The sequence below is a fragment of the Antechinus flavipes genome, chromosome 1 (genome assembly GCF_016432865.1).
Source record: "Antechinus flavipes isolate AdamAnt ecotype Samford, QLD, Australia chromosome 1, AdamAnt_v2, whole genome shotgun sequence".
Lineage (NCBI taxonomy): Eukaryota > Metazoa > Chordata > Mammalia > Dasyuromorphia > Dasyuridae > Antechinus > Antechinus flavipes.
Window position 1 is genome coordinate 327700347 of NC_067398.1, and position 24422 is coordinate 327724768.

A 24422-nucleotide genomic window follows, 5' to 3' on the forward strand; every position below is an offset into this window, starting at 1 on the left:
TAGATTAGTTATCCCAACTCCCTAAACACTTACTGTATTTCAGTTCCTAGGTGTTTGAGGGAAATATTCTGGAGGGTAGTGGGCATCTCTGGAACAGGTTGAGAAGCAGCTGCTATGCCTACCAATCCAGGTGGTGTTTTCACAGGACAGAAAAATTCATCAGTTTCTGCATTGTCTAGTTCTAAGAAAACAAAAGAGAAGTAAAACAAATGGACCCAATGTTATAGTGCTATGAAAAGCTCATGTTTAGATTCATGTTGAATGTTAACCTATTCCTCCTGATTCACAAGGCCAGAAGCAGGAGTCTAGACACTCTGCTCTTCAATGATCCTTCCAAACTACTACCATCCTCAATAATGCTTATTTCAAATTTTATGTCATCAGATCACATTTCCTGATCTCAGAATTACAGCTACCTTTCTGATTTCCTCAATGACTTTAGTGCTTGTTCATAGTTCTCTCCCTTCCCCTAGCTATCATTCTCCTATAATTCAATATTCATGGAACCTCTTTTGAAAAGCTCTGCTATAGCCACACACCAGAGCAGCCATTCTTTAGATCTGATTATTACGGCATACTATGATCCAAAATCTGGAAATCAAAAAGTACAGACACCAACCTCTTATTCTTCTATCATTCCAACTTCCTCACACTAAACCCTCTCCTTGCCCTTTTCATCGTTTTTCAACTTCTTCCAGTCTATCTTCTCCTTTCAATTCTCTCCCTTTCACTTCACTCCACTCTGACTTCAATTATCCCTTTCCTAAATCTTAACCTAATGGCAAGCTATTTAAAAAATTCCTTAGCCATAAATTTAGACTAAATCATCTCTCTTACCTTTGACTTTTATTCAACTAATATGCAACTCTGGTTTACCCCCTTCATCTGATTTCTTGGACCTTGATGATGAGCTGATAGAAAAAATTTCAAAATTGACCCAAATTCATTTATTATAAACTTGTCAGTCAATCAATAAATATTCATTAAGCATTTATTCTGGGCTAAGAATTATGAATACAACATCAAAGAGGCAAATACAAGAAACTCATATAGTATATGCGAACTATATACATGTCAGATATTTATAGTATTAATTAATTAATTAACAACAAAAATAATATTAATTAATCTCAAAGGGAAGGCATGACTGACCATAAGAAGCATAAGTAGTGAAGAGGGAACCAAGAAAGGCTTTTGGCAGAAATTAGAATTTCAGCTGAGTCTAGAAGTAGAGCTGAGGAGGAAGAGCATTCCAAATATGAGAGACAACCAGAAAAAGGTACTGAGTTGGGAGGAGTGTCATGTGTGAAGGTTGGGAAGAAGGTAGTATAGCTGGATGGCTGACTAAGTGGAGGAGAATACTGTGAGAAGACTGGAAAGACTGTTTGTGAAGAGCTTTAAAATTCCAAATAAAAGATTTCATATTTGACCCTGGAAATAATAGGGAGCCATTGGAATTTGTTGCATAGTTGGGGGACAGTCAGATGTGTTTTAAGAAGATCACTTTGATAGCTATGAGGAGATGGACAGAAGTGGGAAGAATCTTGATTCAGGGACACCAACTAGAAGGCTGCTGCAATGGTTGAGATGTGGTAGCTATGTGAGTGGAAAGGTAGGGATGTGCATAATTTGTTGTGAAGGTAGAAACAAGGCTTGGCAACAATGTGAGTGAGGAGCTTAAGATGGGAAGATGGTGGTGCTCTTGACAAAAATAAAGGAGTCTGGATGAGGGGAAGGTTTTATGGAAAAGAAACTGAATTCTATTTTGGACATTTTAACCTCAACTGCATATTCACTGCTTCTCACAAATCCTTTTATTTTATTCTTATCAGTTCACATTCTAAATTTCCACAATTGGTCTAAGTCTCTTTTAGTCTCTTCTGAAGTCTTAAGTTTATCTCTACCCTTTATGCTCAATCAATGATATTATTTTCCCTTACTGAAATCAAGGTCATCTTTTGTTATATCTTTGACTTCTCATACATTAAAACTTCTAAGTCCTTTCACTTTTTTTCTTCTTTCCTCCCTCCAGTTTCAGAGGAAAAGGTGGTCCTATTTCTTGATAAGGTGCTCTTATGAATTTATCCCCTACAGCTTCTTCCTGCTTTATCAATCAATTATCCCCTCTTTCTGTACATCTAGAATCTTTTCCTTTCTATTGATATCTTGTTATGCCATGCTTAGGTTTCCCTAATCTTATAGCACCGTTCCCTCCCTCCCTCTTCCCTTGACCTTTCTATCCCACCAATGGCTTCACTTACTGGTTAACAAATAAAATCAAAATCTTTAGGCTATCAATCAAAGCTCTACATAATTGATAGTCTCTCTATATTTCTACTCTTATGAGTACTCTTTACATATACTAATTTACAGAAAAAAACACTACTTACTATTTTGCATTACTTCTGTATTTTCTCCTTGGAATGCCCTTTTACTAATTATGACTTTTAAAATACTATCCATTCTTCAAGGCCTAGCTCAAAAACTGGTTCCCGACTTCTCAATATTTGCATAACCACAGGTAAATCATTTAATCTCTCTGGGTCACAGCTTACTCATTTATAAAATGAGGGAATTGGACCACAGGATCTTAAAGTCTTTTCCAGCTGGAGATATAAGATCTTATGATCCTGCATGAAGTCTATTTCCACTGCTTCTTAGTACCATAACATACACACACACACACACACACACACACCATTTCTTTATTTCTTGCCAAAAATGAAAGCTGGTTTACCTCTGCTCCCATCTAGCCTACTCTAATTGATACTGTGTTATTGGCACAGTAAACACATCTAGCTTCTGATTTAGTTTCACATTCCTCCATATCTACTACTCTAGAAATCTAACACTAGTGGTATAAAATGCTGGTTGGTGAGAAGAAATTCCTTGTTATAAAGATTACATTCAAAATTTGATAATACCATCTGGAAGGAACTTAAAACATGATGCTAGTAAAAATCTACTAGCAGAACCTGGAAGACCTCCAATACCTTTTGTTTCTCTCACCTTATTCTCTTTAACCCCTTATATCTTGGTAGCTGCTTCTTTTTGTTCCATCTTGCTTTTATTCCTTCTTTTACCTCTTACAATCCTCAACAAACATTTATTAGATGCTAATATGTTATATCAATGTACTAAAGTGCTTGAGGAAACATAATAATAGACATAAAAACTCTAGTGTTCCTGACCTCAAGGAGCTTATCTAAATAAATATGCCTTCAAGATATAATTCTTAACCTTCTCTTGTTTCTCTACACACACTTTCATTGATCTCATCTACTGCATTGGCTTCAGTTGTTAATATTATTGTTCAACCTATGTAGCCATGTACTTTTATTTAAAATTATGGACTCTCTCTTCCTCTCCAGTCTCTAGTAACTGATGCCCAATTATCTATAGAATGTCTGCATGACTTGGAAGCACCTGAAGTTCAACATAAATCTTAGATAGAACAAGACATAGAGTAGAACAGAAAACATGGAAATGGCTTTTCTGCTCAGAAATGGATAAAAGTGATGAGAAAGTAAGTGGTATAAATTCCTAGATGAAGGATATCAGAAATATGTACTTGAGATATGCCAAGACAAATTTTAATTCAAGTGAGTAGGGAAATCTACCCAAAAGGAACTAAAGTAGCAGCAATATGAAAATATTCAAGATACTATGATATAGGAAGAAATCGTGTTTTTGAAAAGCTAATTGAACCAAGTATAAGAATAAGGGGTGTGTGTGTATGTAGAGATTCACAGAATTATTAAGAGCTGACAATCTGACAAATTCACTGTAATTGCTTAACCACTCAAATTCTATTTCTTTCATGAAGTCTTTCCAGATCACCCAAAATACAAGCTTTCCTTTCCTCTGGCCCTTGTTTGTTCCACTTAACATATTCTGACTCCATTCCTAAATTGACTTATGGGAGACAGATTAACTGCCTTCAAATATATGAAGGGCAATCATGTAGAAAAGAGATCAGAATTGTTTTGTTTGATTTGGAATTATGCTCAAAAAGTTATCAAACTGTTCATACGCAGTGCTACTACTGGGCTCATACCCCAAAGAGATACTAAAGAAGGGAAAGGGACCTGTAGGTGCTAAAATGTTTGTGGCAGCCCTTTTCATAGTGGCTAGAAACTGGAAAATGAATGAATATCCATCAATTGGAGAATGGTTGAGTAAATTGTGGTATATGAATGTTATGGAATATTATTGTTCTGTAAGAAATGACCAGCAGGATGAATACAGAGAGACTTACATGAACTGATGCAACATGAAATGAGCAGAACCAGGAGAGCATTATATACCTCAACAACAATACTGTATGAGGATGTATTCGGATGGAAGTGGATTTCTTTGACAAAGAGACCTAACTCAGTTTCAATTGATCAAGGATGGACAGAAGCAGCTACACCCAAAGAAAGAACACTGGGAAATGAATGTAAACTGTTTGCATTTTTGTTTTTCTTCCCGGTATTTTTTACCTTCAGAATCCAATTCTTCCTGTGCAACAAGAGAACTGTTTGATTCTGCAAACATATATTGTATCTAGGATATACAGTGACATATTCTACATATATAGGACTGCTTGCCATCTGGGGGAGAGGGTGAAGGGAGGGAGGGGAAAAGTTGGAACAGAAGTGAGTGCAAGGGATAATGTTGTAAAAAAAATTATCCAGGCATGGGTTCTGTCAATAAAAAGTTATAATAATAAAAAGAAAAGAAAACAAAACAAAAAAACATTTAAAAATTATTTTGTTTGGCTCCAGGGATCAGAAGTAGAACAATGAAAACGAGCATGTTTTTGCTTGAAATAAGGGAAAATCCCAACAATCAGAATGGACTAAAAATGAAATGGGCAGCCTCAGAAGGTAAATGAGATCTCAGGCATTGGAGATCTTTACATGGGTAGAAGAGAGCCATTTGTTAGGTAGCTGAAGAGGGGATTCTTGCTCTAGTGGAAAGTATGCAAGATTCTGGAGGCTGACAGACAATAGTTCAATTCCCACTTGTGACACTAGCTGTCAATTTGTCCCCAAACTTATATCTGAAGCTCTATAGATAGATAGATACATATAGGTATAGCTTTAGGATGTGACAGAATTTGTGATCTGCTGGCACAGCTGTCAAAAGTCCTGTATCACCTCCATACTAGGATGAAGCATTAGAGCATGACTTGTTAGAAACAGGGAAGGAGGAAATACATTCTTTTATGTTAAAATGCACATTAAGATTAAAAGGCATTGTATACATGTCCTAAAGCTTTAAGCAGGTGTTTTATAATTAAGGAGACAGGGCAACTTGGAATATAGGCTCTGTTTATACTACGTAGATATTGTACAATAAAACAATAATTATATGTGAATGTTCTAAATAAACAGCCACACAAAAATAAAGGCATTTGTGAAAACAAAGGAAAAAGATGAGTGTGAAAACGAAGAATATTCTGATTCTTCTGCTTAGTCAGTTTCCAGTACCAGTCATATGGGAATTCAGTTATCTCAAGGCTGGTTGTCTCCAGTCTGAGTCTAATCATTTGGAATTGCTCAAACTCATTATGTAATCATCTATGAAACCAGGGTTGGAAATTCAGTAGATAAAGAAGTTAAGGAAATGGGGGAAGGGACACAACTTAATAAAAAGGATCTTTATTAGTGATAGTCTCTAGAAACATAAAACTTTAGAAAGATTCTAAATACCAATCCAACACTATGCAGCTCTAATGTTCCTCTTCGAATTTTCACATGAATGGGATTTAGTTACAAAAGGAAATAGTTTTAGCAGTTTAACTATATGTGCATTTTTCTAGTAGTTCTATAAAGGTCGTGATTGTAATATATTTTACCTATTTCAAATTAGATTCAGACAAAGGGCAAAACATTTTTCTTGCAGATTTTCTTTTATCTTTCTACTTATAGTCAAGAGGTCCTAGCTAGTTTTCAGCATTTATAGAAAAACTGTGAAAAATTGTAAAGCATTTTAATTTGTATGGCATTATATTGTGGCCTTATGGCTATAGTAAAATGCTGTTGTGATCCCTTACTCATTCCTGATTCCTTCCCATCAGTGTCAGAAGCAGCCTGGAGCACACTAGGTTGGACTGAGGATTAGCAACTGAATTATCTAGCTGAGAGAAGGGGGAAATGCATCTAGGAGCCATACAAACTGAAAAGCTGTCAACAAAATGCATGCACGTAAGAGGACTCGAGTCAAATTAAGGACCACAAATACAAATTTGTTTGCAGCTCAAGGACATTATAAGCTGACAGTGATTTCATATAAAATTGGTCCTAAGTGCCAGCTGGCTTAACTCTGTTGGAGTGCCACTTTGAATCTCTAACCCCAGCTTCTTTTATCTCACAAATGTATACTTTTTTTTTTTTTTTAAATCACAAAGGGTTCAGGAAGAAAGAATGGACAGAGGATCACAAATTCACTATTACTACTTCAAAGCAACTGATGATGGGGCAGCATCAGCATCTTTGAATATGACAGACATCTCAGACATCCAGCAGTTAGAATTGATATCATTGCCAGAAAACTACGACACATTGGAGCAGTAGCATGATACCTCAGAAAGAGCATTGGATATCAAGCCAGAAAACCTAGACTCATGTGCCAATGCTGGATCAAATACTTCTAGCTGTATCTACTTAGTCTTAGAAAAAGTTAAGGAAACTTCTTCTTCTTCTTATCTAACTGCAAAATAGGGGTAATATTTGCTCACCTATTTCATAAAAGAATTATGGGGATCAAATGAGATAATGCATATGAATCATTTTTGAAAATAAATCCATATAAATGTAATATATTAATTACACGTGGGTAAGACTTAAAAACTTTTAAACTGACACTTGGGTTTGAATACTCTTTTGTCCTAACTTCCTAGATGACTTTGGACTGGTGTTAATTTTTTTTTATATTTTAAATTCCCTTTGCAATAAAAAGCATGATTATTACTCTTGAAATAATATGTAAATCACTGAGGCTCTCAGTTTTAAAAAGGCATATAACATGTTGTTTTCAGAACATTTTTCATGATACAATAATGTGTCCAAAATCATTCTGTTGAGAGTTGGAGCATTTTCGTCTCCTGGGAGGGTACCTATACTTATTGTAAGAATTAAGAATGAAGTAGGCCTAGGGAGAAGGGATTAACTTTCACATAGAGGCAGAACATTTCTCCAACTTCTGTATTAAACTATGGAAGACTTCCTTATTGAGTTTATGATAGGTGACTAAAACAATAGGCCAGAAGAGAGAGTAGAATAAGTATATATATTCTATTTTTGATAAATGAAATTAAAAAATACACCCCATAATATGTATATAACATTTATTAGTGTAACTTGCTTACAATCTATTTCTTAGAGGCTACAGAGATTATTATTGTCTCTTTAAAAGTACAGAAGTGGGATGTTTGTACTGGCAATTAGGAAGTTGAGAAAATTCCTTACTACAAAGTACTTCTCCCAGTGATGGCAGAGAGGTGTGTATTTTATATTTGACCCATGGTCTATGAGGAATCTGTGAAGAATACAGAGAGAAAGAGGATCATGTGAAACAACTATTATGATATGTTTTAAAGAAACTTTATGAAATGAATCCCAGAAAGAGTCTGTGAAGAACTGGCAAGTACAATGTACTTTGGAAAGACTATGATTAAAAGAAAGACAAAGAAATGACTGATACTCAACAGAAACATTGGAAGATTCTTAAAAGACTTTCATCAATATCTGGATTGAAGTAGAATAAGACTTGAGTTTCCTGGAAGTGAAGAGTGGTTAACCTACTAAAGTATTGAGACCTGAAAGAGCATAAAATACTCTAGGTAGTTAAATATGTCTATATCTATTGATATTTTCATTCATTAATGATTTGTACATGAGATAATTATAATTTTTAATTATATATAGATAAGTGTAATTAATATTGGGAAAGGATGATTTCACATTAGATTTTGAGCTCTATATAGTGAGCTTCTTGAAAGCTGGAACAAGTTTTGCCTTTTTTGTCTTGCTCAGAATTTAGCACACTGCCAGGCACATAACACAGATGCTTAAATATTTATTGACTTGAGACTTCATTTCATTAAAAAACTAATATTATCATGAATTGGGATGGGGCTCAAACTAGTTAAGGAGATTACAATTTTATCAATGAGAAAAATCACAATTAACTCTAGTTGACTATAAAGCTTAGGAATATAAATTAAATAAATACCCAGCAGGAGTCAAGTGACAAGTTGATAGTGTCAAGTTAATATTATATTTGGGAGTATAACTTTGTCACTCTAACAATTAATAACAATGCTTTCTTTCCCCCCTTCTGATCTGCAAATGCTTAATATTTTAGAATATAGTGGTAAAGAGGTGAAGGCTGGTCCTTATAAATGCCAGTTTGCTTTGCTCTGCAGCAGTGTTACCTTCTACAAAGTATGCTGAGATTCTGCCTAATAAACTTCTTACATATCAGAAGGGTATCTTCTCAGCTACCTAAAGGATGACTTCAATGATTCCATCTAAATACCTCTTCTCTCTCTGATGCTACTGCCATCACCCACTTGAAGGAGCATCTCATTTCACAGCTGGACTACAACTGTTTTCTGATTGATTTCTCTGCCTCAAGCCTCCCCATTCCAATCCACACTCTACTCAGTTGCCAAAAGTGATCTGTCTAAAGTGTAAGCCACCCCCTATAATCCGACAAACTAGTGATCTAGAAGATCAAATATGGATTTTCTGTTTGACTCCTAAGGCTCTTCATAGCCTGGCTCTTTCCAGGCTCTTTCCAATCTTTACATAACACTTGTATTAGGAGTCATTCCCCTCTGCATCTACTGCTCCACCTGGTTTCAAGAAGATGCCCCTCCCATGTTAAGGGCAGCTTCCCCTCCAATCTCATCACCATGCTGCCCACTAGAGCCTAGACTGACCCCACCCCTCAGCCCTCAGATGGGCTTATTATGGACTTGATTCTCCTGCCACTCTGCCTCTGCTGCCCTCCATGGAACAAGATACCCACTAATCAATGTCTCCCCTTTTCTGTTTTCTCCTCTCCTTTAGATGATAAGCCCCTTGAGGAAAGTCTTTTAAAAAAATATTAATTATAGATATTAGCATAGTGCCTAGCACATAGGCAATTAATAAACGAGTGTTAGATCAGATCCAGTGACATTGGCCTCCTTACTGCTCCTTCCACAACATGTTCAGTCTGTAGACTCTGCAATTTCAAGGGTTGTCCTCCATGCCTGCTCTATCTTCTTTTTTCAGTTTGGCCTTCCCTCTTAGATGACCTCCAATTTTTCCTGTATAAATCTGTATTTATATACATATATATCTTATTTATACACAGTTATTTACATGTTGTCTCTCCCTTTAGAATGTAAATTCCTTGAAGATAGGAGTTGCTTTTGCCTTTTTTTTTTTTAATCCCAGTGTTTAGCACACTGTCTGACATATATAATAGGAACTTAATAAATGCTTAGTTGACTTGATTTAAATAGTAGGCACTGTTTCTGCAGCCAAGAATTCCCCTAATTTCCAGTTTTCATAATGACAACATAATTAAGAGTTCATTTGTGGTTAAAAAAAAAAAAAAAAGGCTCACAATAGAAAGAAAAGTATTTTTTGATACCTAGTGTGATGTGCAGGGGAGAGGCATTTCCAGGCAAAGCTTCATCAGTGATCCCTGAGACCAGGATTCCAGGCTGGCTGTTATTATATTTCCAACGCTTCAACTGAAGCTGCTGTAACCAGTACATCATGGTTTGTTTGTTGACGGCCTAAGAAGTCACAAAACTTAGATTCAATATTTGATTCCTGTGAAGTAAGTTGGTTCTTGTTATCTCTATATTATTTAAAGGAAGGAGTAAGGGAGGGAGAAAGGTATGGTAACCACCTGTTTCAGGATAACTCAAATTCTAACATAAAATCATATGGCTAAAGCTGAAAGGGATCACAGAGATCAGCTGTTTCAAATCCTTCCTTTTATAGACAAGGCAATCAGGACTCCAAAGTAAAGTGACTTGCTCAAAGTCACAAAGGTATGAATCAGAGAGCTTCTTCTACTTAGATTGGCTCCAGTCAGAATTGCCAAAACATTTTACATTTAAAAAGAGTGGGGAGATAAACTATTTAGGAATTATCAGGAATGGAAAAGTTTCTCTTTTAATAATTATTACTTACATAAAAATCTAATAGTTAAGTGATGGCTTTTCTTTATCAACATAAGGCACAGAGTTCTGTGGTGAGGTGAGGATGGAGCAGAGCTTTGTAAAAATAACATAATAAATGTGTATTCTTTTTCTTTCCCTTTCCTATATCCCGAATTCCCTCATTACAGGTATTCTGCTAGGTTGACAATGGTAGAACAAAAAGCAAAACCAAACAGCCTCTGTCATCCAAGAGATTACATTCCACTGGAAAGAGATACCATATTCACAAACAGATGTCATTCAATGAAAAAGCACTAGAAGTCTTTTTGGGGGTGGGGATGAGAAGAATACCACCAAGTTGGCACCCAGTTGGAGCCTTCAATAAAGATAATGAACCTGAGAAGCAGTTAAGGAAGGACTGGTTTGTCATGTTAGTGAAGGAATGAGGCCCAGCAAAGGATCAAAGATCCAGCCCTGATGGGAAATTGGGGACAATCTAATCCAATGCCTTTATTTTACAGAGGAGGAAAATGAGGAAACAAAGAAATTAAATAATTTGCCTATGTCAAGTAGAAAATCACCAAGAGTTGGAATCTGAACTGATGTTTTCTATTTTCATACACAATGTTCTTCCTGCTATAGCATTTAAATGGAATATGAGAGTTATAGCATAAAATCAATCTGAAAAGGTGGCCAGGCCAAGGATTTTGTATTTTATCCTACAGTTGATGGAAAACCACTTAAGATTTTTGACAAGGGAAATGATACGGTCAGTCCTTGGCTTTGAATATGGCTAGGAATTGAAATGTTTGCTGAACTAAAATATGGTGCTTAGAACCAAACACAAGAAGGCAGTATGGATAAAGTATGAAGGACACTGGATTTACTCCAGTCAAAAAACTGGAGGTCAACAGCTGGTTCTGGTGTTGTGTGACCTTATGCAAATTATTTAAATTATTTAACCTCTCAGACCCTCAGTTTCTCTTCTTTAAAAGGAGAGAGGTTAGATCAGATGACTTCTAAAGTCTCAGTTCTAAATTTATTATCTCATCATTATGGATAACCTTGGATATTGACTCTCACTACTGCCTATAATCAAATCCCATCATTTACTTGGCAGGATGCTTACTCTTTACTTTATTTATAATATTCTATGTTTTTGAGAGCCTTCTCTAATGTCTCATCATTGTATGGAATGGCCAGCCAATCCATCAATAAGTACTTAATGAGCACTTCTTTATGTATCTTCTATGGGCAATGGAGATAAAAAGGCAAAAAAGTCAGTCTCAACATAAAGGGAGAGGTAACATGAAAATAAATATGTACAAACAAGTAAGTAGGGTTATTTGAAGATAATCAATGTAAGGAAGATGTTAGCAAAAACCTTGAACCAACATTCTAGAAGGCTAAGCTAATGAAGCCCAAGCTGTAAAGACTTTTGAATACAAGGTTTGTGGTCTGAGAAGCAGCCTAAATAAATTTCTTAGAAGCTTATCACAAGGTTGACAAAAGGGAGTTGAATTTTTCACCCCTTGCTGCTCTTTGAAGATCATTTATAGTTATTTGTACTATATGTACATATGTACATATATTCTATAATGTAGAGAAGTCATCATATAGGGAAGCAGTACCCATAAAGATTTTTATTGAATAATTATAGTTTTTCTATCCATCTCACAGGGTACTTTTAGATACTTTCTACACCTTAATGCCTCTACAAATGGAACCTAGCTCTATGCTCCAGTTCTGGGTAATCTGTGCTTCCCTTTACTTAATTTGGCAGCATAGAACATCCTACCCTAAGGCACTACACTTTAGCCACCTAGTTAGGTCAAACTTTCTCAAACTCTTTATCCTATTATTCCCAGAAAGGACATTATACAAATTAAATAAAAGCATCAGTGAAGAACTAAAGAAAACAATCCACGTCAAATTAGGATGATAGCAATCAGTCAAAAAAAAAAATCAAAGGCTCTAAAGTGCTTTGCTTTTTTCTAGCAGGAAGCACCCATTCCAGGAGACAAAATGTAGAACCAGAATCTCCATTTCTGATGAGATTAAAAAATTTCCATCCACAACATCTCACTTTTAATAAGGAAAGAGAAATACTCAGTCCTATAGTTAATGAATCTTTCCCACACACACACACACAAAGTTTGACCTAAGGTTATGATTTTGTCATAAGCCCGATTCCAAATTTTACCATTGAAAGATCAGTGCATAAACAGTTATTAAGAACCCTTCGGAATGCCAAGCACTTAGCTAACCTCAGGGCATACAAAATAATATATAAAAGGTATTCCCCAGATGTGAAAATACAGCTCCCAAGGAGCCTAGTCTAACTGGGGAGACAGCATGCAAACATTTATGTACATAGTAGCGCTTAATAAATGTTGACTGAAGTACAAATAAGCTAAATGCAGAATATACAGAAAATAAACAATAGCGGGAAGGCACTAGAATTAAGGGAGATCGGGACCAGCTAATAGAATTTTACCTATTACAGACGGTCAAACTAATAGCAATTCTATTTACCTTCAGGGTAAAAACTCGATTGGGAGTTTTGACCTCAAAAGTGCCTTCCTCCGCTTCCACTTTGCAATCAAATGTAGCAGTGGAAAGGTCTATACTTCCCAGGGGATTAGCATCCTGGGCTGTCCTGGAGTAATTCAGGTGGCACTTTCTCTCCTCGTAGAAGAACCAGCGGGATTTCCAACCCTTGATGGGCCCTTTGCCGCCGAATTTAAGCAAGTACCCGCAGAGCTTCTTGGGCGCCCCGTTCTTGGCTTCTTTTTCGGGCTTGGGCAGAGCAGCCTCCGAGTCATTTGAGGACACCACACCTTTCCCGGTCACTAGGCTGGGGTCATCCCCGCTCTCAGACTCGGGGGAAGCCTCGTTGGGAGCCGGGGGCCCAGGCTCCTTCGGGATTTCCTCCTCCATCTCGGGGTTAATGCAGGAGAGGGAACGGCCTCCCGAAGCCAAGCTTCATTCACGGTTAGCTCCGGGACTCGCGGCGGAGTGGATGTGGGTAGACTCCGTCAGCTAGGGGGTCGGGCGTCCCGTGCCGACCCGCTGCTTTGGGAGGTTCTGAGGTGACCCGAGTTGGACAGGGCCCAAGGCTTAGCGGAGCGGAGCGGGGCAGCTAAAGGATACCTCGAACCTGCAGCTGCAAAAGCAAGACCCCCGACCTCTTCCAGAGCCAGAGCTCACTGAGACGCTGTTGCACCGACAGCCGCGCCCCCCCCACAAAGCCCCGCCTCTAACCTGTCTAGCTCCTCCCCATCACTGACCGAGATACTCCTGGCCACGCCTTCTTCCGGCAGCTGCCCACGCCATCTTTGCCGCTGGCTCGCGGCTCCTCCAATAGGAAAGGACTTGAAGTAGGGAAGCGAGCCCTAGGTTTCCAGCCTCCTCTGGGGGCGGGGCTCACTTCTCTTCCTTTCCTCTCTCAGTCCCCCTTCCTGCATTCCAAATTGTCCACACCTTTTCTCGAAATCAGAAGGAGCTCAAAATGTAGAAAAGGAAGATTGTCCCTTTCCCCGCCCTGTCCGCCCGAGGCTTCCTCTTAGAGAATTTTCCTGGGCCCACGTGGGTTCTTGTCAATCCTTTCCTTGTGACTGACTTGAGGAGTTACCTGCCTTTAATGCGATCGGGTGTGGCGAGCCCTTGAGGAGTGGAGCACCCGACTGACCTCAGAGAGTGTCGTAATCCTGGCTGCCTCACTGAGTTTGAGAAACCATTCCCCCATTTCACAAAATTTCAGGGTAGTAGGGCCTGAACCCGGATCCCATTGATGACATCCCTGATAAGGAGTTATCCCAGCTCCGAAGACATGGCGGGGGCCGGGCAACTCACTCCCTGAAAAGGAGCTCCCTCTGGCTTTTTTTTTTTTTTTTGTCAGATGAGAGAAAACATTTATTAAGCTTTTCCACTTTTCCCAGTACTGTGCTAAAGCTGTGAATACAAATAAAATGAAAAGAAATTGGTTCCCTTCAGGAATTTAGTTGGAGATGGAGACAATATATCAAAGAAAGCTGGAAGTCTGCAATTTGGTGGGATGGCTCCCAGTTCTTCCCCGCTGTGGCCAAGCTGAAAATCCTTTCCACCACGATTAAAGGAAGCTCTCAAACTAATCCACCTCTTTACTCCCCCCTCCTCCCCCACCCCGCCCTCCGAGTAAATTGCCTTTGGTTCCTTCGTGGTCTGAAATTGTCTCCAGAACGATCTTAGTTCTATCCCTTCAGGATGTGTTTGTTCTGCTAAAATGTGCACTCCCCCAGAACTGACCATAGTATTCCAGATGTAGTTTGATTAGGGTAGAGGATAACCAGACAATGGCCTCTGCACCTGCTTCTCAATGTAATCAAAGCTAGCATTACCTTGTTGTCTACTCAGTTGCATTGAATTACTTGTCTGATGACCAGGCTAGCTAGGTTTTGAGAGGTTTATCACTTCTCAATGGGTTTATAGTAGTACAAAGAATGTTCAACTTTTGGAATCAGGAAAACCTAGGTTCAGATATTATTTCTGTATTTGATTATGCTCAAGTCACTTAACGTCACAGTTTCCTCATCTGTGAAATGAGTCCCCTAAATATCTACCTCTCTAGTATTAAATCTTTTAAGAGTTTTTAGAGTTTTTAGGAGACTCGAATAGTAAAAAAACACTTTCTGTACTAAAGCACTTTGTAAATGACAGCTGCTATTATTATCTCCCAGGATTTATATTCATAATCTCCCAAGATTCAGATTGATTGTTGACTGGGTGATGAATTTTTTGACCACAGTAACTCTTGAAAACTAAGAAATTATAGAGATGTTACAAAGTGTTTCAATTGATTGTTATTGAGTTGTGTTTTTATGACCCCATTTGGGGTTTTCTTGGCAAAGATGCTGAAATTGCCATTTCCTTTTCCAGTTCATTTTAGATGTGGAAACTGAGGCAAACAGGATCACACAGCTAATAAGTGTCTGAGGCCAAATATGAACTCAAGATGTCTATTTAATACAGGTCTAGTACTCTATTTATTGGGTCATATAGCTTCCAAGTTTGGAAAAAACTTAAAATTTTGAAATGTCACAGTTCTCTCATTGAGGATGCAGTCCACTAATTCCCCTACACAAATATTTATTTTGTGATCATTCTCTGATTACATGATTGTTAATAGCTTCCTATCTACAACTGGTCTCTTTCTGCTGCAATTCACTCACACCTACTAGACTAATCTTCCTAACATACAAGTCAGACCATGTCTTTGCCCTGCCCAAAACCTGCAATGATTACTCACTATTTAAGGGATAAAGTTTAAACTTCTTAGTGTGGCATTTCAGGTCATCATTGTCTCTAATCCCATGATCCAGTCAACTGTTCTGTTCTTTGTTCTGTACTCCCCAAAATCTATAAAAGGGAAATTTCCCATCTGGCCAGGGTCTTTTATATAAATGGAAGCAAGTCACTGACCTATTTATTTACAGGCAGCATGCCCTTGTTAATGTTATCTTGCTGAAAAAGTTACTTTGGTTTACCTTTATATTATATTTCACTCATAACATAAAAAATATTTATCATAGCTCTTTTTGTGGTGGCAAAAATGAGAAAACTGAAATTGGATGCCCATCAACTGATCAATGATCGAATAAGTTATGGTATATGAATGTAATGGAGCACTAATGTACGATAAGAACTTAGGTAATAAGATGATTTCAAAGAGATATGGAAAGAAGACTTGTACGAATTCATGTAGAATAAAGTAAGTAGAATTAGGACAACTAATATTACATTATAAAAACAATTTCAAAGACTTCAATAAATTGATAAAGAATAAAATGAATAAAGCCAGGCAAAATAGTACATTAATGATAACACTGTAAAAACAAATAACTTTTGAAAGTGAAAGAACTATGGCTAATAAATTGACCACTCATAATTCAAGGGGACTGATGATGACCCTCTCCTGGTATCACTTGGTAATGAGGTAATAGTTTTAGGGTGGGATTAAGACAAATACCTGCCTACATATATACAAACACACATATTGTTATTCATCCTTCATTTTCAAAGAAGATCAATGCCATCATGATATTGAGGTTAGGATACAGTATGTTCATCTGTGATTGAACAGTCCAATATGAATTTGGAAGGCTCTATCCCAAGTTGGGCACATGTAGCGCATGTGAATGTTTGGGATGGAAGTGTCTTTAGATTTGTCCATCTCATGTTTCTATTGTGCTTCTGTAATTCTCTTTATTCATGGGATATGATACCATCTTTGATGTAGGCATGCCATATGGAAGATCCTGCACTAGCATTTCCTGTGTCTCACAATTGATACCAAAATTCTTTTAAGTATCTTCAGAAGTGTTCTTAAATAGCTTCTTCTGGCTATCATGTGAGTGCTTCCTTTGTGGGCGTTCTCTATAAAATAGTTTTTGGGGTAAGTTTCATTTTGGCATTTGGAATTTGTGGCCAGTCCTTCAAAATTGCTCCTGTTGCTTGTTATTTCAGCTCAAGAGAGGGAACCACAGTGTCTGGTATCTTATCTTGCTAACTAATCTTCAGAATTTTCCTAAGACAATTCAAGTGGAAACTTCAATTTTCTGGCATGGTGCTGATGCCTAAGTTTCAAAGGCATGTAATGGTGAAATCAACAGAACAGATCTATAGACTTTCAGGATGCCTGACCCTTCCCAGCTCTGACATATACAGGCAATGAAGGAATTTATTTTTCTTCTTCATGCATATTTATTACAACAATTTGTTTTATTCCTCTATAGGGTGACATAGAAGAGGAATAGGGAGAAAATAGATATCTGTTGATAAAAATAAGTATTTTTTTTTTCAATAGAGATGTGTGTGTTGCTGATATAACAGATGTGCAAGGCTATATGCACTTTCATATTGTGGGGAATAGATAAGGTGAAGAACTTACAGGAATGTATGAATTCTTTTTCTGTATTTTATTATTTCTGTGTCTCCCCTATGACCTGTATATGTGCAGGCTCATATCTACTTGAGTCTTGGCCAGCTAGAAACATATTTACTTAACCTGAACTGATGACATTTATTGGCATTTGACATTTATCAATATTTAGTCTATTAGCTGGACCACTGTCTGCTGGATTAAGCCTGAAGGAAGGCCTGACTTTGTTTCCCAGAAATCAGGAGATTTCAGGTAAACAGAAACCTTCCATTCCAATCTCCCCAACTGGCAACAACCAATTAGATGCCTCCCCCTCCCCTTTCAATGCTCTCTTACTTGTGATGTAATTTCTTGTATAAAAGCTATGTATCTTTACTACTTCTTTAGCCCTCCTACCGCGAGCGATGGGATGGCTCATCCTCCGGAGGTTTTTCAATAAACAACTTTTCTGCCTTCTACTGAGGGACCTCTGAGTAGTCATTTTGGGTAAGGGTCTTCTACATCCCTCACAATATGAACTCATTGTTACTAATTTTGCTTAACTGTCTTAATTTATTACACAAGATCTAATGGAGTGGGGATAATCTATGAATATTTGTAATATAAATACAAAACATATCAATAAAGCTTTTTTTTTTAAAAAAGGAAGAACATACATTGTGTCCACCAGACTCTCTTTTTCCCCTTTTCTATTTTCTGCCTTATGGCTTTCCTGTCTAGTCATAATATAGATAAAATTAGGAGATTTAAAGACAATTCTCTCCTCCTCTTTATTTTCTATAGTCTCTATTTTACTGCTGGCATTCTCATCTCCCAAAGACTTATAAATATATATATAGGGTTTTTGGCTCTGGGGAATGAGTGAGAGGCACTGAAAATTTCAGAGTTAAATATCAGTAGGGAGTAAATAAAAAATTGGTAAGAGTTTAAGAATTCCTAGAAAAAAAAAAAACAATGACTGATAAAAGAATATCATCTAGAGGAATTCCTTTTAAAAATACTATCATTTTCACTAAAGAAGAGTTAAAAAATGTTACACAAACTTAACACCTGCTCTCAGTTGTCACTTGGCTCTTTAGCTACCAAATATTTTGCACAAATCCTACTTTCTATGAGCTATATCTATAATTCTTGGGACCAAGATAAAAGATTTTGAAATGATGGTGTTATTTTACATTCTAGTTCTACATAATGAAATCTTTTTGGCAAATACATATATCATATCACATTCTTTCTATTTTGGATCTCAGAGAAATCAATCAATTAGCAAGTCTTTATTAAGTATCTACTATATGCCAGGCACTTTACTAGATGCTGAGAACACAAATATAATGAATGAAATAATTCCTACTCACAAGGAACTTGTTTTTGTTTTTAAACATCTTTAATGTTCTAGTTCAGAATCTGCTACAAAAGTTATGTGACTCAGAGCAAGGTGCTAAAATCTTTGCCCTAACCCTTATTCTAGATTCATTTCTTTATCTGTTAAAAAAATCAGCGGTGAAAGGGGTGTTTTTGGATTAGATGACCTCTAATGTTCATTCTAGTCCTTCACTCAATGAAGAGCTTTTGCGTTAGCATATTCTTCACAGCTGTTTTCACATCCTTGTTCCTCAGACTGTAGATCAAAGGATTGAGCATGGGGGTAACTACACCATAGAACAGGGAGATGAGCTTATCTGCTATTTGTTGTTTATCTGCTCCAAGAGAATCTTTAGATTTAGGTTTTGCATACATGAAAAGGATGGTCCCATAGAATATAATCACCACTGTCAGGTGGGCAGAGCAGGTGGAGAAAGCTTTGCGTTTTCCTTCTGCGGAAGGGATCCTCAGAATGGTGGAAATGATGAAAACATAGGAAACAAAAATGAACAGAACTGGTACAACTAGAAAAATCATATTTGCCACTACCATGCTAATCACATTGGTTATGATATCTGCACAGGCCAGTTTAAGAACAGCTAGAATTTCACAAGTGAAATGATTGATGATGTTGTCTCCACAAAAAGGCAATTGCATCGCAAGAGATGTCTGTACAACTGAATTGACAGCTCCCGCTATCCAGGACCCCATTGCCATTGGCACGTAGGCTGCCTTGCTCATGATGACAGGATATCTCAACGGCTTGCAGATGGCTACATAGCGGTCAAATGCCATCATGCTCAGGAGCACGCATTCAGTTGCTCCCATAGCGAAGGACAAAAACATTTGCACTGTGCAGCCAGAGAAAGAAATTGTTTTTCTCGGGGTGAGGAAGCTGTCTAGAATCAGAGGGACAGAAGAAGTTGTGTAGCAAATGTCCAGGAAGGAGAGGTTGCCAAGGAAGAAGTACATGGGGGTGTGCAGGTGGGAGTCATAGATAGTTACTATGATGAGGATGCCATTGCCCAGAAGGATTACCAGATACATCACTAGAATTAGCAAAAAGAAAATTTTTTCAAGCTTTGGATGCGCAGAAAGTCCTAGGAGAACAAATCTTGTAACATAGGTGGTCTGATTCCCTTCTTCCATTTATTTTCTGTTCATTACCTGCAAGAATTTAGAGTGTGAAACATTTCATTCTTTAAAAATTACAGGGTCACCACTGCTTTTTAATTGGAAAAAGTTAGAAATTTCTGGGTCTGTGTTTACTGTTTTCTCTAACCTTTTAAAATATGAAGCCAACAGGTAACAGAAAAGTGTCTCATTCATTCAGATGAGATTTAATAAGTGCCTACTTTGTTTCAGAAATTGTGCTAGGTTCTGGGAATAGAAAACCAAAAATGAAATAATATCTGTTATCAAGGAGCTTATATTCTGTTAAGAGGAAACAAAATATGTCCTCATAAGTATATATTATATATATACATATATATGTATTTATGTATTCATTATATGTGTGCACATGTGTGCATATATAAAGAATTTGATGTTATTTGGGGAACAACTTGAGGAACAGTGACACTTGATCTGAGTTTGTAGGAAAATATTCTATAAATCAGATATGAGGAGTGAATGAATATTCATTATGGAATTTACAACCTAGTCTTTTCCCCACACGAAACAACAGGATATATGACAAATACACAGACCAGCATCACTACACATAATGTAGTACAGGCAAGGGGAGATAAAAACAAAGAAAATTTGAAGATAGATTAATTTTAGTCGAGGGGGGGTGTACCATGGATTTTTATGAAGGTTGTGGTCCTTGAGCTGAGATTTGAAGGAAGATAAAAATTTTGAATAGATAGACATGTGGAAGTAGACCATTTAAGGAATAAGGGATGATCTCTGCAAATGTATAGTGTTGGGACAGGGTGAAGAAAAATATGGATGAAATGTCCACTATGTGACAGATTAAGTGGAGTGAAACAGTTTTAGAAAGATAAACTGGATCTGCATTATGAAGGATCTTAAATGCCAAGTTAAGGAATTTTGTATTTTATTCTACAGGCAACAGAGAATCACTAAATATTTTTAAGCAGGTAAATGACATGATCAGACTTATACACAAGGAAGATTATTATGAAAGTTACAGGAAGAATAGATTAGAAAAGGAAGATGCTAAAGAAGGAAAGATGAATAAGGACACTTAAAACAAGGTGGTGCAAAGTAAATGGAGAAGAGAGAGCAACTTTGAAAAGTATTATTATCTGCATTTATACTTACCTGGGACTAATATTTTCTATTAGTATTCCAGTATGACTCTACAAGTCATTCTAACTTTTATAGTAGAATCATTCTGGCACACTGATAGAAAATGTTAGTCCCAGTTAGCTACACTCAAGGGGCAGGACTCTTTGTAGGAAGTGGCCTGGGGCTGAGCAAAAAAAAGACATTTGTCCTGCCTAGTAGAAAGATGGTAGATGATTGCAAGGTATAGAGAATTGCTCTGGGGAAGATACGCAATTTCTCTTTTTAGTCTTGTTGATTTTGATGTCCTAGAGCAAAGTTTGTTCACTTTGTATTAGTTCATAGTTCTGTTTCTTTCCTAATAGCCTCTAATTAATGTGAATCATATCTCTACTTCTAATCAACAGTGTTAAAGTCCTTCATCAATTTCTTCATTCTTTCCTTCCCACTATTCTCAGACTAATTGCTCCTATGTTCAATCACCCCACAAGTCCCTTGCTATCTACTACTTATTTTGTTTGTTTTTCTCCTAGTAACTAGATACAGTCTTTCTGTACTATAGGAACTTATTGTTGTTAACTGAGTATAATTAATGGACTGATAAACACTGACTAACTTATGTGACTTGGTCTCAAGATCATAATTATTTGACTAAACCAGTTAGTCAAAAGGCATTGTTATAATGTCAGTTTTTGGGACCTAAAAATGATCCTCAGAAAAAGGACTCTTTTCTTTTTTCAATTGCATGATAATCTACAGTAAAGAGGCATCTCTGTTTTTCCTATCCCCAAAGCATGTAGATTTGTGTGCAATTAGAAATGGATTGAGTGGATGAACCTTTATGACAATGGGAAAGTTGTTTTGGATAAAGAATAAATGCTATCAGAATTTATTCTATCTGCAGAAGAACTAATCTGGATTGATTATCATGTTTACATCAAAGAAAATGACAAGAGCTCTTACCTCCATTTAACTTTGATGCTGTGAAGTTTCCTTTGATAGTGGGTCTTTAGCATGTTCACCTATGTTTCTTCTCTATTTCTTTGTATTGATTATATCTACCCATGTCTATTCTGATGACAGCTATTGAACTCATTAGATTGAATCTTTCGAATTCCACATCTACTTTCTAGGTCCTGTGATCTCGTGACACTGGGATGCCTGAGAAAGGAGGAGAGAATTTGATGTCAAGTTTGTAGATGGTAATATCTTGTGACACAGATTGCTTTATCCCTAGGTCCTCTGGTGTTCTTTCTATCGATAACCTCAGATAATCCATAGCATGTTTAATCTATAAAAGTTCCTCAAGGACACATATAATGCAGGGAGACAAAGATTAAGAAGATAAGGCCTTTAGTATATCATATATACCTTTAATCTCAGAATCACAGAATTTTAGGGTTGGAAGGAACCCAAGAGGTTATCTGGTTATCAACAATAAGCTTTTATTATTCACTTACCTTGCCAAGCACTTTCACTATGCTTAATACTTGGAATACAAATACTAGTAAAAAGAAAGACAGTTCCTGCCCTCAAAGAGCTTACATTTTAATAGATGGTGGCAGCACATTTTTTAAAAAGCTAAAAATGAGGGGAGGAAAGAGTCTGATTCTTTGGGTATTTTCCTAACCTAAAGTTGAATTCTTTCTTTTTTGGCAACTTATGTCTATTGTTCTTTTCCTCCTCCTTCTAATCAGAATTTGTTCTTTTCATCTACAGAAATTCATTCTTTTAAAAAATTATTTATTATTTATGAAATAAAATAACATTCCATATCACAGTAGAATAAAAAGGATGATTGTACATGAAACTACAAATCTATCATGTATAACTTATTAAATATATGATAAAGTTATCATGTAAATTTCTTTTTTCTCTTTTTCTTCTCTTATATATATATACACATATATATGTAAAATATTTTATACATACTTCTATTTATCAGTTCTTTCTCAGGATACAGATAGTGTCTTCCTTTGTATGTATGTCCTTTATAGCTAATTTAGGTATTTTTAATGGTCAAGATGACTTAGTTGCTCAAATTGTTCTTCAATATTCAATACCATATATAATGTTCTCTTGGTTCCACTTATTTTGCTCTTTATTATTTAATGTAAGTCTAACCTTGGCAAATAAGAAATTCCTTATTGAAAGCTTCCCTTCCTTTCTATGTAGAGTCTCTTATGGAATTTTAAACCTTATCTATATTTTCTCTGAAACCTAGTAATTGAGTCTTCCCAAATGTTGGACAGGTAATAGTGCAGAAGATAGAGTGGTAGGCCTGAAGTCAGGAAAACACATGGTTCAAATCTGGCATCAGACACTAACTAGCTGTGTGACCTTGGGCATCACTTAATCTTCTTTATCCCAGGTCCTCATCCATAAAATGAATTGTATCTTTGCCAAAAAACAAAACAAAACAAAAACTCCTCAAATGGAATAATAAAAAAGTTGGATGTGTCTGAAATGACTGAACAATAACAAAAATGTTAGCTACATTCCATACTATTTCTGTTCTCTATTAGAAATTATAAAATGTCTTTTAATAACCATTTCTCGTCCAGCAATGTTTCTCCTTTTTGGTGACCATCAGGTCTAGGATACCAGTCACCATGCTATTTCCTTTTTCCTTTCAAACCAGGAAATTATTATTGAAGGAAGCTAAGAAATCATTAGCTTCTCTGTTTGGGGCAAAAAGAACTCAAAAAAATGTTGGATATTTGAATTTCTCTCATTCTACTGTATCATGTCTCTGGGTCAGGCTTGTGATTGATTTCCTGAATTTCCCCCTTCCTTTGTCTATTCAATAACAATATCTCTTCTGGTTTTTATTCTGCTGATATTCATTCAAATCCTCACCATTATATTTTCCTTTATGGTTTCTGAATTTTCCCACTTGAGTATATCTTTTTACAATATAATCTTTCCTTGCCCTTCCATTCTTTATCTGTTTTGTTCTTTTTCTGACCATGGACCCTATCCCATCAAGTTTTAGTGATCTTAGATTGAATTTGTATTTTTTATTAAGTCATTTAATTCAGCTTTCTTATTGCCCCATGCTTCATATATGTGATGGTAGAATGTTTTTTGCACTTTTTTTTGTAATGGATTTTCTTTCTTTTTTTCTTTTATTGTAATCCCTCCTCTGAATTTTGTAGTTATTCTTTATGGCAAATACATGCAAGAATACAGTTTGACAGATACATGCAGGAAATTTTCTTTGTCCCTTCCTTTTACATTTAAAATTCTTTAATTAGATTTTCACGCTTCCAAGCTAATAATTTTTTTCAGTCATTGTTAGGTGTAGTTCATTCCTGGTCAAGAAGCTATTCTTCTCAAATTAGAAACTATTGCCCATAAATCTCAATGTCATTCTTGGAATCATCCTTTTAACAAATTATTCACTTCCTATACATGCTGTTTTCTTTGAACATAACGCCTTCGATTACCAATTAAAATATTACATGCCCCTTAGCACTTGTTTTGTTCTCAGTTTTTAAAATTTTCTTTCTGCTTTAGTTCTTCCATCCTTTGATATGATGTTCCTTAATGGCTTTCCATGTTTCTTTCTGTTCCTGTCTTATGTTTCCCTGAAAATGTTTTAAGTGCTAGACAAGCTATGAATTATGTGGGGTCTTAGAGAGAACTTGTGGGGTTTGGAAATGAGAGATCTATGACAGAAATTCTGTAATCCTTATCAGTGCTTTCTTGTTTCCTCTTAGAGTTACTGTA

General features: G+C 36.5%; 2 protein-coding genes across 2 annotated transcripts in view; both read right to left on the reverse strand.

Moving 5' to 3' along the window:
• TBC1D2 (TBC1 domain family member 2) overlaps window positions 1-13373 on the reverse strand; it is a 57316-nt gene extending 43943 nt beyond the window's left edge. Inside the window, exons 1-3 of the mRNA XM_051967037.1 lie at window positions 12692-13373; window positions 9637-9784; window positions 34-181 (exon numbers count right to left, since the gene is read on the reverse strand). Coding sequence (XP_051822997.1) covers window positions 34-181; window positions 9637-9784; window positions 12692-13096 — 701 coding nt within the window. The 5' untranslated portion in view covers window positions 13097-13373. The remainder of the gene's footprint in view (window positions 1-33; window positions 182-9636; window positions 9785-12691) is intronic.
• A 5253-nt stretch (window positions 13374-18626) lies between these two features.
• LOC127556118 (olfactory receptor 13C7-like) lies at window positions 18627-19586 on the reverse strand. Its single transcript, XM_051989047.1, has one exon. The coding sequence runs from the start codon at window positions 19584-19586 to the stop codon at window positions 18627-18629; it is 960 nt and encodes a 319-aa protein (XP_051845007.1).
• Between the last annotated feature and the right edge of the window lie 4836 nt (window positions 19587-24422).

What these genes read in the sequence shown, in the direction of transcription:
- LOC127556118 (XM_051989047.1), bottom strand. Translation starts at nt 19,586, where the DNA reads ATGGAAGAAGGGAATCAGACCACCTATGTTACAAGATTTGTTCTCCTA.